The 12,822-nt window shown below is 43.5% G+C and overlaps 1 protein-coding gene across 6 annotated transcripts in view; it reads left to right on the plus strand.

The window, feature by feature from the left end:
- The window catches only part of TRANK1 (tetratricopeptide repeat and ankyrin repeat containing 1), a 117,097-nt gene that overhangs the window by 85,626 nt on the left and 18,649 nt on the right, over nucleotides 1–12,822 (plus strand). For all 6 annotated transcript variants that reach the window (XM_063662030.1, XM_063662029.1, XM_054482114.2 and 3 more), the window contains 5 exons: nucleotides 470–3,349; nucleotides 6,184–6,383; nucleotides 6,673–6,810; nucleotides 11,181–11,327; nucleotides 12,119–12,275. In XM_063662030.1, coding sequence (XP_063518100.1) covers nucleotides 470–3,349; nucleotides 6,184–6,383; nucleotides 6,673–6,810; nucleotides 11,181–11,327; nucleotides 12,119–12,275 — 3,522 coding nt within the window. The remainder of the gene's footprint in view (nucleotides 1–469; nucleotides 3,350–6,183; nucleotides 6,384–6,672; nucleotides 6,811–11,180; nucleotides 11,328–12,118; nucleotides 12,276–12,822) is intronic.

Consider the following 12,822-nt stretch of genomic DNA (forward strand, 5'->3'; position numbering starts at 1 on the left):
GGGTGGGTTGATGGAGGATTCTTAAGTTCCAGAGTTGGCTGTTGGTAGCTGAAAAATACTTTCCATTTATTTATATCATTTTCACGGGTCTGCATATGAAGGATCTTGCTAGAATCTTGTATGGTCATTTCAGGAACTACTGTGACATTTGGGCTGGATAATTCTTTGTTGTAAGGCACTGTTCTGTGCATTGTAGGATATTTAGCAGCATCCCTGGCCTCCACCTACTAGCTGCCAGTGACACTCCCCTGGTTATGACAATAAAAATGTCTCTGTACATTACCAAATGTCCCTTGGGGAGTAAATCACCATTGGTTGAGAACCACTGAGCTCTTTAATGGATTTCAGATTTTTGGGGGAGTTCAGCATTCTGAGATGCCCCTGGCTGGCATCACTCTCAAACCCCAGGGTCTACTGTCCCCTAAGAAGAGTGGCTCAGTGCTCACAGGGTTTTGTTTGTGTCTTTCAGCTGACATTGGTTTTAGCTTCCTCAACCATCTGTTGGATCTGTTTTGGTCCAACCCCACCGAATTCGACTACCTCAACCCCAATGTCCAGGACAGCAATGGGAACACGCTGATGCACATCCTCTTCCAGAAGGGCATGCTAAAGCGCATGAAGAAGCTGTTAGACCTGCTAGTGAAGTTTGACATCAACTTCAATCTGAAGAACAAAGAGGGCAAAGATGCACGGCACCGTATTAAGAAGAACGACTCTCTGCTCTTGGCCTGGAACAAAGCTCTGATGGAGAACAGGAGGAGGAGCCGGCAGGACTCTGCTGCCCACCTGGGGAAGCTCTCAAGGTCCACTGCCCCTGGTCACACGTCTCAGCTCAAGTCCCAGGGTTCATTCAAGTCAGTGCCATGTGGTGCCACTGCCAGAACACTGCCTGAAGGAAGTGCAGTCCCTGACAGCTGGGAGACTCTTCCAGGTACCCAGGTGACCAGGAAGGAGCCTGGAGCTCTCAGGCCCTGCTCTCTGAGAGACTGCCTTATGCAGGACATCACAATTTTGATTCAGCAGGTTGAAGTGGATCCGTCTCTCCCAGAGGACTGTCTTCAGAGCTCTGAGCCTCTGGAGGCAGGAGCTGGCAAGGAAGGAAAGAAAGATGAGCTCCAGCCGACCCTGGGTGCAGGGGCCCCTGACTGTAGTGAGGTGGGGGAAGGACATGCTCAGGTGGGCCTTGGGGCCTTGCAGCTTGTGCCTGATGATAACAGAGGGAAGGAGGGCAATGACGATCAGGATGACTGGAGCACGCAGGAGATTGAGGCCTGCCTCCAGGACTTCGATAACATGACCTGGGAGATCGAGTGCACTTCAGAAATGCTGAAGAAGCTGTCTAGTAAGGTAATGACCAAGGTCATCAAGAAGAAAATCATCTTTGCCATTCAGCAGCTGGGAAATGGCGAGTGGACCCAGGGCCTGCAGAAGCGACTGAAGCACCTGAAAGGAAGCATCCAGCTCTTCGAAGCTAAGCTGGACAAAGGAGCCCGGATGCTCTGGGAGCTCGCCATTGACTTCTCCCCTCGATGCAGTGAGAACCCTGAGAAGATCATTGCCACGGAGCAGAACACATGTGCAATGGAGAAATCAGGGCGGATCTACACGGAAATCATCCGGATTTGGGACATCGTCTTAGATCACTGCAAACTGGCTGATTCCATCAAGGCCATCTGCAATGCCTACAACCGGGGCTTGTCCTGTGTCCTGCGGAAGAAGCTGAAGGGTATCAATAAAGGCCAAGTGTCAGCTAACATGAAAATTCAAAAGCGTATACCTCGCTGCTATGTGGAGGACATGGAGGCCGAAAAGGGCAGGGAGCATGTCAATCCTGAGTACTTTCCCCCAGCCAGTGCAGTGGAGACAGAATATAACATCATGAAGTTCCACAGCTTCAGCACCAACATGGCCTTTAACATCCTCAATGACACGACAGCCACAGTGGAGTACCCCTTCCGGGTGGGCGAGCTTGAGTACGCGGTGATCGACCTCAATCCCAGGCCACTGGAGCCCATCATCCTTATTGGGCGAAGTGGCACTGGGAAGACAACCTGCTGCTTGTACAGATTGTGGAAGAAATTCCACGTTTACTGGGAAAAAGCTGAGCAGGCAGGAAGCCCGTTGCTGGCCAAACAGGTCTGGCTCAAGAGAAGGTTGGAAGTGGAACCCGGAAAAGAGGGTCCAGGTGGGGAGGAAGAGGAGGAGGAAGAGGATGAGGAAGAGGAAGATTCTATTGAAGTGGAAACAGTAGAAAGCATAGATGAGCAGGAGTATGAAGCCTGCACAGGAGGAGCTGGTGTGGAACCAGCAGGGGACGGCCAAGCTGCAGAAGTATGTGCACCAGAACATCCCCACCAGCTGGAGCATTTACATCAGATCTTTGTGACCAAGAACCATGTGCTGTGCCAGGAGGTACAAAGGAATTTCATTGAGCTTTCCAAGTCCACCAAGGCCACTAGTCATTACAAACCACTGGACCCCAACATTCACAAACTCCAGGACCTGAGGGACGAGAACTTTCCTCTGTTTGTCACTTCCAAGCAGCTGCTTCTTCTGCTTGATGCTTCTCTGCCCAAACCATTTTTTCTGAGAAACGAAGACGGAAGCTTGAAAAGAACCATCATAGGATGGTCTGCACAGGAAGAGTCAACCATCCCTAGTTGGCAAGAGGATGAGGAGGAGGCTGAGGTGGATGGGGACTACAGTGAGGAGGATAAAGCTGTAGAAATGCGTACGGGTGACAGTGACCCCCGGGTGTATGTGACATTTGAGGTGTTCAAAAATGAAATATGGCCCAAAATGACCAAAGGGAGGACTGCCTACAACCCTGCACTGATTTGGAAAGAAATAAAATCTTTTCTAAAGGGTTCTTTTGAGGCTCTCAGCTGTCCCCATGGGAGACTCACTGAAGAAGTATATAAGAAATTAGGGAGGAAACGGTGCCCCAATTTCAAGGAAGACCGGAGTGAGATCTACAGCCTCTTCTGTCTGTATCAGCAAATCAGGTCCCAGAAAGGTTATTTTGATGAAGAGGATGTTCTGTACAACATATCCCGGAGGCTGTCGAAGCTCAGGGTGCTCCCATGGTCCATCCACGAGCTCTATGGTGATGAGATTCAAGACTTTACCCAGGCCGAGCTGGCGCTGCTGATGAAATGCATTAATGACCCCAACGCTATGTTCCTCACGGGGGACACGGCCCAGAGCATCATGAAGGGCGTGGCCTTCCGCTTCAGCGATCTGCGCTCTCTGTTCCACTATGCCAGCAGAAACACAGTAGACAAGCAGTGTGCTGTCCGGAAGCCGAAGAAGATCCACCAGCTGTACCAGAATTACAGGTCTCACTCAGGTAAGTCCAGGCCTTGGGCTTGCCTACTGGGGGTGCTTAGGCACAGACTTTGGGCTGCCTTTGAAGCTGCAGACTAGCTCTTGTTAGGTTTTTACAGCTGAAGTAAGGGTAGTATTTTGGAATTTGTTAGTAAATACGCTCATGGACAAGAGATAGTTATGAATTTGGCCACTGCTCCTTAAGTTGATAATTTAAGCTGTGGTTGGGTGGCAACTGACCTTTAAGTAATTATATCTCAAGGAGTTTGCCATAACATGAATACATTTCAGGGGAGCATTTAAACTGTTTGAGAACTTTCATTAAAGCACTTGGGAAGTACCTGCTCATTCTATATAAAGTAATATACCAGTTACAAGTCATTAATCCTTGAAGCAGGTTTTCTCCCAAAGAGAAGAAGAAAAAAAAAAAGGGAGTGTGGTAGGCAGTGGGAGTTAACACACACTTGGGTGCTTTTAATTTGTATCTTAGTTTTTTCCTCTTTCTGTGCCAGGCACAATGCTAAATAGTTTACGTACAGTGCTTAATCTTCATAATACCACTGCGAGGTAAGCATCAGACCCATTTTACAAAGAAGAAACTAAGACACACAAGTTTAAATAACAGGGTACCAATGCTGGAATATTTCCTTTATGGTTTATAGATACTAACAGATTTATCTCCTTTGGCCGACAAATATCTGTGAACAATATAGAGTATTGCTTTACACGTTAAAAAACTGTAATGGGATCATGCTGGACATATCTTTCTGTAACTGGGTATTTTTGCCTAATGTTATGTTGTTGAGATTTCTTTCTTTCTTTTTTTTTTTTTTTGTTTTTTTGAGATAGAGTCTTGCTCTGTCGCTCAGGCTGGAGTGCAGTGGCGTGACCTCGGCTCACTGCAACCTCCACCTCCTAGGTTCAAGCAATTCTCCTGCTCAGCCCCCCGAGTAGCTGGGACTACAGGTGCTTGCCACCATGCCCAGCTAATTTTGTATTTTTAGTAGAGATGGGGTTTCGCTATGTTCGTCAGGCTGGTCTTGAACTCCTGACCTCAGGTGATTCACCTACCTCAGCCTCCCAAAGTGCTGGGATTACAGGCGTGAGCCCTGGTCCCCGGCCTGTTGTTGAGAATTTTGCATGTTGATAATGTGGAGTTCTAGTGCATTCATTGAGGTTCACATAGCATAAAAGGCACCCATTGAAATCAGTTTAGTGTTTTTTAATGTATTCACAAGATTGTGCAACTATCACCATCATCTAATTCTAGAACATTTTCAGAAATTAAAAACCCCTCAAAACCCATAACCATAGCAGTTACTACTCATTGTGTCCTTCTTCCCACTCCATGGTAACAACTCATCCTTCTGTTTCTACGGATCTGCCTATTGTGGACATTTCATATGGGTAGAATCATATAATACAGGGCTTTCGTGTCTGGTTTCTTTCACTCAGTTTAATGTCTTCAAGGTTTATCCATGTATAGTATGTATTAGCACTTTATTCCTTTCTATGGTTGAACCATCTTTTATTCTTTGAGTATGGTTACCTCAAAAATTACTTGTCTAGTTCCCCTAGAAGGCCATTTAAGTGGATTCCACCGCAACTTGTGTGCCCTTTTCTCATTCTCCTGTTAATGTAGATATATCTTTGGCCCCTGCTAACTCCTAATGGGAGGGGAACCACAGTAGAAGCTTATTTGCTTAGATTCAGCAGTTTCCACTTAGGCTTATTGCTTTGTATTGTATACTTTTAATAACAATAGTATTGGATAGTCACATTTTCTCTTCACTATTTGGTAAGAGCAATGGGGATACGTATGCCCATTTCATGATGTTCTACCTAGACCATTGTATTCTATCTGGTGTTAGCAAAGGGCACATGGCCTCTAAGAGTAGTGGAGACACCCAGGGAGGTCTATGTTCAAATCCTATCGCTTGGAGATATTTATTAGCTTCTCAGACCTCAGAGTTCCTGTTTGTAAAAGTGCAATTGTCTCATCTGTCTCACTGCATTGTTGTGAGGATTTATTATTGTGAGGATTAAATGGGATGACTTTTTTGAAGGTGCCTGCTGTATGATAGGCAATAAGTCAATGTCACTATTAACGTCACTTCAGATATTAGAGAAGAAATGGGACCTAGGAATAAATCTCTTTGGAAAATCCTCTTTCCTGCTCTGACATTTTTTCTTAGTGTAATCCTCTCTCAACTGGGTATAAACCTGGGGGAAAAGGGTGATGGAGGCCTTGGTTGCTGTCCTTAGTTCACATGCAGCACTGTTTTTACCATGGTAATGTTGCTTCTGACTCTGTAAGCACCAATGGGAGAGGACAAGGTAATTCTGGTTTCCTTACCAAAGTCAATACCAGCCCCTTATGAGAGCATTCTAACAGCTCTCATTGTTTTGTTTTTTGTTTTTTTTTAAATTGAGACGGAGTCTCGCTCTGTCACCCATGCTGGAGTGTGCTGTGGTGTGATCTCGGCTCACTGCAACCTCCGCTTCCTGGGTTCAAGCAATTCTCCTGCCTCAGCCTCCTCAGGTCTCATTGTTTATATTACATTTTTGCCTTGACTTTTCTTTGTGAGGTAATTTTCTCTAATATGAATATAGGTTGGGAATGAGATCCCACAAAACTCTCTAAGCACAGCAACATATCTCTGCCTTCTCATCCACTGCACCCAGAGAGCTCAGGGCTGCAGTGGTAATCAAATGGGAACGGAAGACAGGCTTGCAATTATACATACTGTAGGGACCAAATCTGCTTCTCAGGAAAAATATGTCCCCCACCCCAAATAACCAAAAAACTCAGCCATGTTGTTAATTATCCAACTTCGGTTTTCTGTTTCATTCCAGGAATCCTCAATCTGGCATCTGGAGTGGTGGATTTACTTCAATTCTATTTCCCAGAATCTTTTGATCGCCTTCCAAGGGATTCTGGCCTCTTTGATGGTCCCAAGCCAACTGTTCTGGAGTCTTGTAGTGTAAGCGACTTGGCAATATTGCTACGAGGGAATAAAAGGAAAACTCAGCCCATTGAATTTGGAGCCCACCAGGTGAGCTGCTTGGGATTTTATGTTTTGAAATAAAAGACAGTTTGCAATTGAAAAAAGTTTGAGAAGCTAAATTATACCACAAGGTAGCATTAAAAATAGTCCCTGTCCCACAGTGGGTGAGTTCCAGAGATGGCTGAGTGACCAAGTGTTTCAGTCTTTCCCGTGGCCTGCCTGACCATGTTTATGCTGGCCATTTCTCTTTAAAAACATTACCTATCTCCCATAGAAATAAACTGAGGCTTACTAGGGTTTTCTCTGTAGAATTTGATGTTCTTTTGCTTTTCTTCAGGTAATCCTTGTGGCCAATGAAATGGCAAAGGAGAAAATTCCAGAAGAGCTGGGGTTAGCACTTGTGCTAACAATTTATGAAGCAAAAGGCTTAGAATTTGATGATGTCCTCCTTTACAACTTTTTTACTGATTCAGAGGTATGTCACACCTAATTCTTTTCACACAATGAATATTTATGTATGAGCTGAACTTCACTCTGGTGAAGAGAATTTGGAGCTGAGGGTAAGAGAGTTTATCACAGGCTCCTGTTTGTGTTATGGAGCATCATTCATCCAGTATGAGGTTTGGTGTGTTTAGATGTGGGTTTTGACATTAGCTGTGGGTTGTTTCACAGTGTGTCATGGGCTGCTTCCCCCTGTGCCCTGCCCTTCTTTGGCTCTCTAGTACCCAAGTGCCAGTGTCCAGTTCTCATTAGCCACTGTTATCCTTGGCTCCCAGGGATGCCCAAGTTGGAGCAAGCTCTAAGGAGAGCCTTACAGATGAAGCCAAGGTTAGCAATGTCCACCCTGTGATGACAGAACTGGGTAAGGTCAGTTCATAGATAGAGACAATTCCAGGAAGACAAATGAGGCTTGGTTCCTGCCCTCTGAATCAGGTAATGTGGGGGACAAGAACAGCTTCCTTGCATGGGAGACCCCTCTAGCATGGCTTCACTACCACTGCTTGCAGCCCATGCAGATGATGGCAGCCAAAGAGTCCCCACATTGACCCCCAGTGACCTCTGTATTGGTCCACTGCTTTCACTTGGCTTCTGAGTCCTTGTGGGTTTTCCCCCCAAGCTTAGTTGATTATGGGTAGAGCCACCAACTCACGGCCATTGTCCTGGGTTTTCTAGCCACTGTTTTCTCTTTCCCACTATCTTTTGGTGGAGACTCAGGCTGGCTGCTAACTGTACTGTGGGGTCTTCTTTGGGGACTTAGCTGGCTGTGTCCCAGTCCTTGTTGCAGACTTCCTTTGCACATGATGCATGCTTGAAGGGGCTATGTTATACCCAAGTCAAGAGCACTGTTGGCTTTAACGCTTTAAAAATCTGCCCCAGAACTGACCGTTTAGATAGAGTCCTTCCTTTTTTCTTATCATTTTTTAAATGTTATTTTGCCTTAATAGCACAACTATTACAATATTGATATAGGTGCTTTGCAGTTTACAGAGTACTTTTTGAAGTCATTGTCTCACTCCACCAACCCTTTGAGGTTATGTGTATTTTTATTACTCTCATTCTATTTTTTAAAATTTATTTTTATTTTTATAAAGATATGGTCTTGCTGTGTTGCCCAGGCTGGTCTCAAACTCCTGGCCTTAAGTGATCTTCCCGCCTTGGCCTCCCGAAGTGCTGAGATTATAAGCATGAGCCACCTTTATCTGTAGATAAAGCAGAAGGTCACTGAGATTAGTACATTTCTCATAGTCATAATGTAGATGGCAGAGCCTGGAGATGAACTCAGATGCTTTGAGTTCTAAATCTCTTTCCATTTTCCTTCCTTTTAAAGCCTCGCATGCGAATTGAATTCCAGAACCTTCCACAATTAGTGTATCATTGCTATTCCTTATGTACATTCCTTTCCTATTAAATTTTGCTAATAAAATCAGATGCACATTCATTAACCCTGGAACCATTTTTACCTCTGAGGACTGACTTTTTTTTCTAATGATATATCCATCGGTCATGGTTGGACTGAGGCTCTCCTAAAAGAGGAAGGGTAAGACTTTGTTGTTTCTGTTCTTTATTAAGTACCAGTTGTATGCTTGTGCGAGTAAGAAGCTCAAGGAGCTCTGGACTTAAGGATCTGTAAATTGTGGTTGGCTCTATTTGTGAAAGAAAAATCCAGTTATGTGTCTTACCTTGATCCTGCAAGTGGCGAAGGCTCAGGTATCTTGACCCGGTGCTCCCACCAATGGCTCAGGGAGTTGCCTGAAATTAAAACAATCCCAAACGGAATCTTTTGTAAACATCCACTTCATCCTGTGTACACAGTAAGACTTCGGAAAATACTTTGGTTGGGGTTCTTCCCAGTGTTAATGTGACCATGCATTCCCTGGTCCAAAGCACACTCTCAGTTTATCGTTTACAACCTCCAGGCCAAAGGGAGTCAGTCAGCAGATGAGAGGAAATGCTTTCATAAAAGGAGAGGAAAGACAGGTCCCATATATCCCCAGCCTCCTGTGGTTTGGCTGCTTACATGGGGTTTCTTTCAAGGTAACTGAAGGCTGCTGAACAGTGATTGCTATTTGAACTTCGGGAACTGTGGAGAGCTCCTCTCTCTCCTTGACCTCTTCTTCCATCTCATTTATATTTCAGGCAAGCTCTGTCTTTGAAGCAGCTGTTATCTGGGCTTATATGTGGGTGGGTTGAGGGGTATGGTGCTTGTTGGCCTGGTTTGTGATTCTTCTCTCTGGAGGGTTTATTGTTACCTGTTGAACCACATGGTCACCAGAGCCATCTCTTGAGATGTGAAAGGGACCACAGAACGGCTACCCCAAAGCTTTTTGTAGGATGTTGCCTTCTTTTTGGGGGAGAGGAGGTCATTCTTCCAGTCACCCTCAAGCTATCCTTCTGTGGGGACTTAGAAGGATAATTGCCATTTATACCTTGCCCCAGTGGGACCTCCTTTCTTTCATACTCGTGGCAGTGGGACAGGAGGGACTGTGAAAACTACAACCTTTATGGTTTGTCTAATTGACCTAGAGAATAGACCCCTCAAAGGTAGGCTTGCTAGTAAAATCTAAGCCTTTTCCTTCACAATTGATGGTACCAAGAGAAGAAACTAGAAGACTTTAAATTTTCCTGCTTTTATTCCCCCAAATGCTGTAGGCCTGTATCCTTGCTACGAGTACATAAGCGCACTCCTAAAAAGCCCCTACCTTAGAAATAAAATATGTTCGAGTCATGAAACAGGCCATTCATGTGCCATCTGAGCAGCTTTTTCTTCTCTTACAGCTGTTTTAAAATACACTGTTCTTCCCTAGCCCTTTCAATATTAGCCAGTCTGTATCTCACGCTACCTGCCAGGAGGATCCTCTCAAATGTCAAGCACTTGTGTCTTCTGCCTACTTTCCTTGGTAAACAATTTTGTTGTCTGCATAGCTTCACAAAGAGGACAGTCACAAATATGTCCTGAAGATTGTTTTAAACCTTCCAACTACTTAAGTGATTTCATGATTTCAAAACATGGCGATTAGTACTATAATTGATTAGTAGCATAACCATTCCTATTTAATAGACAGTGTTTAAGGCATTTAACCTTGTTTACATAGTTCAAGTGATGGAGTAACTTAAGGCAGGTAATAAACTCTATCCACTTCACCTTTTCAGCATGCGTTAAAAGTTACATAGATGGCAAGTAGCACCATTTTATAAAAAGAAAAGTAAAGGCTAGGAGAGCTACTCTCACAAGACACAGGAAAGTATGAAATATGAAGTTTCTTAAGAATTTTGAATTCTAAATTCTGCATGTAATCTGGGCACTTCAGTTTTACTGGGGTCTGTAAACTATAGCCTGTTGGCCGAATCCAGACTACTGGAGGTTTTTTATGGCCTGTGGGCCAAGAAGGGTTTTCACATTTTTAAATGGCCAGAAAAAAAACCCAAAGAAGAATAATATTTTATGGCGTATAAAAATTATATTAAATTTGATTCAGTGTTCCCAAATAAAGTTTTGTTGGAACATGACACACTCATTCATTTACTTGTTGACTGTGGCTGGTTTAGCACCAAAATGACAGAGTTGAGTAGTTGCAAAGAGAGATCATGTGACCCGCAATGATAACAATATTTATAATTTGACACTTTAAAGAAAAAATTTACCAACCCCTGATGTTTGTAGTCACTTTGGTTTTGGGGTTTGGGTAAAGGAAAAAAATGGGTAAAATATCAACTATTAAACATTGTACTAGACATTTGACACTGATTATCTGTTTTTATTTTCCCAACAAAGTTGAGTAGTATTATTCTCATTTTATAGAGCAGGAGAATAAACAATGTGTTCAAATTTGCATAATTAATAAATGGAAGAACTGAGATACAAATTTGTTCTGTTTGACCTGAGAGTCTACCTTGCACACCATAGCACTGGATTTTCTTCATCCTCAGTTAAATAATTTAGTTAGAAAATTCTGCCACATGTATCTTAACGGCTGACCCTATGTGCATCTCTTAACCATGTTTTGAGAAGGGGTGAGGATTCCCCTGTCCATACTGATTGTAGAAATTCTTTTAATGAGAATAACTCCCGAGCCCTTAGCATTCTTCCCTGGAAGTGGTCATGTGTGCCTGGCTTCTTAGCTTCTTGGTCTAGTGTGGGGGGAGTTTTCACAACTTCCCTGATCTCTGCTTGTGCAAGTTAATCTCCCTCCTATCCATTCTAAGATCACAGGATGGATCTTTCTCAAAGTTGGGGTTGAAGGCCTGGTCCCCTAATGTGGCTCAATTTTCCATGAAGCTCAGGGAGGCTGTATGCGTAGTTCAAAAGCATATTCTGTTGGTCTTCACTTTTTTGTTGTTGTTCAGGCTTATAAGGAATGGAAGATCATTTCCTCATTCACACCTACATCAACTGACTCCAGAGAGGAAAACCGGCCATTGGTTGAAGTACCCCTGGACAAACCAAGCTCTTCTCAGGGTCGATCTCTCATGGTGAATCCAGAAATGTACAAGGTGAATTTCTGCCATTTGTCAATACATGTACTTGACATGAAAGTAGTGAAAAAGGCTTGGAAGAGAAGATGAGAGGAAAAATGGAGCTTGCACTTGGCTGGTTTTCCTCAGCAGTGGGGAATTGAGGATAAGAAAGGGAAGGGCAGGGATCTCAGTTTTGGTAAATTCCATTTTTTTAGTAGAGAACTGGGCTTGATGGGTGGACACTGTCTGAAAACGGAAGGAGGGTTGTCCTTTCTAGTTCACCTCTGGAACTCAGCTTTGTTCAGAAATTTTGATGCAATCATAAGGTAGGTTTGGAGTAATTCAGTACTAGTGATAGTTATAGTAAAAGTGTATGACTGGTTTAATTTTTAAAAATAAATCACAGCAATTGTGTAAGATGTAATCTTTGGGATAAACTGAGTACACGGGGTCTGTCTGTACTCTTCCAGTGAATCTTCCACTGTAACTTTCAGTGAGTCTATAATTACTTCAGAATTAACTCTGAAAATAATTATAGCAAAAACAGGAAAAAAAATTATGGCTGACTCAAAGGTCATCCTATACAGATGACATGCTCACTTCCTGCTTAGGTGGGAAAGAGGTGGAGTTTCTCATAGCCTCACTGGAGTCTCACTTACCTGTGCTGTGGCCACAGTGAGCTCCTGGTATCCTGTTCTCAGCTGTGCTATGCTTCTCTAAAATTTAGTTTTTGTGTTTTTCCAAAATCAGAGTAAGCCCATTGAAGTGTGTCACATTGTAGCTATAGACAAATGGCTCATCGTCTTTGTCCTCAATGTTATCTTCAGCTCCTCAACGGAGAGCTGAAGCAGCTGTACACCGCCATCACACGGGCTCGGGTCAACCTCTGGATCTTTGATGAAAACCGAGAGAAACGGGCTCCTGCATTCAAATATTTCATTAGAAGAGATTTTGTCCAAGTTGTAAAGACAGATGAAAATAAAGGTAAGATCCTGTTAAAATACTCTTACTGTTGGAGGAATCATGTTTCTCTCAACCGTTCTTATGGTCAGGAATAAAAGGTGTAGTATTTTGAAAGTGCTTTCTTTCTCTTCCACAATCTTCTGAGAAATGGAAGTTGTTACTCATTTGCCAAGGTGCATGGGAAAGTGTAGCTGTAGTGGGATTGGGAAGGTTAACTCCTTCAGGGAAGATCTTTTATTTGTCCTTTAAAAGTGGGGATTATGGACAGGGCTAGAGGAAATAGGCCCTTTTGGGAGAATACAAAGTGCTATGAGTATTTGTACAGCTGATTAACAGTATCTATCAAAATAAAGATGGTACATACCTTTGACCCAACAGTTCCACTTGTAGGGATATATCTGAGATATTTGTGTTCAAAATCTCAAAGATACCTGCATAAGTATGCTCATCACAACCCTGTTTGTAATTATAAGAAACTAAAAACAATCTAAGTGTCCACCAATGAGGGAAAGGCTAAATTCATTTCTTTCAGGGGACTACTATGCAACCATTAAAAAGAAAAAGGATG

This window comes from Pongo pygmaeus, chromosome 2, assembly GCF_028885625.2.
Source record: "Pongo pygmaeus isolate AG05252 chromosome 2, NHGRI_mPonPyg2-v2.0_pri, whole genome shotgun sequence".
NCBI lineage: Eukaryota > Metazoa > Chordata > Mammalia > Primates > Hominidae > Pongo > Pongo pygmaeus.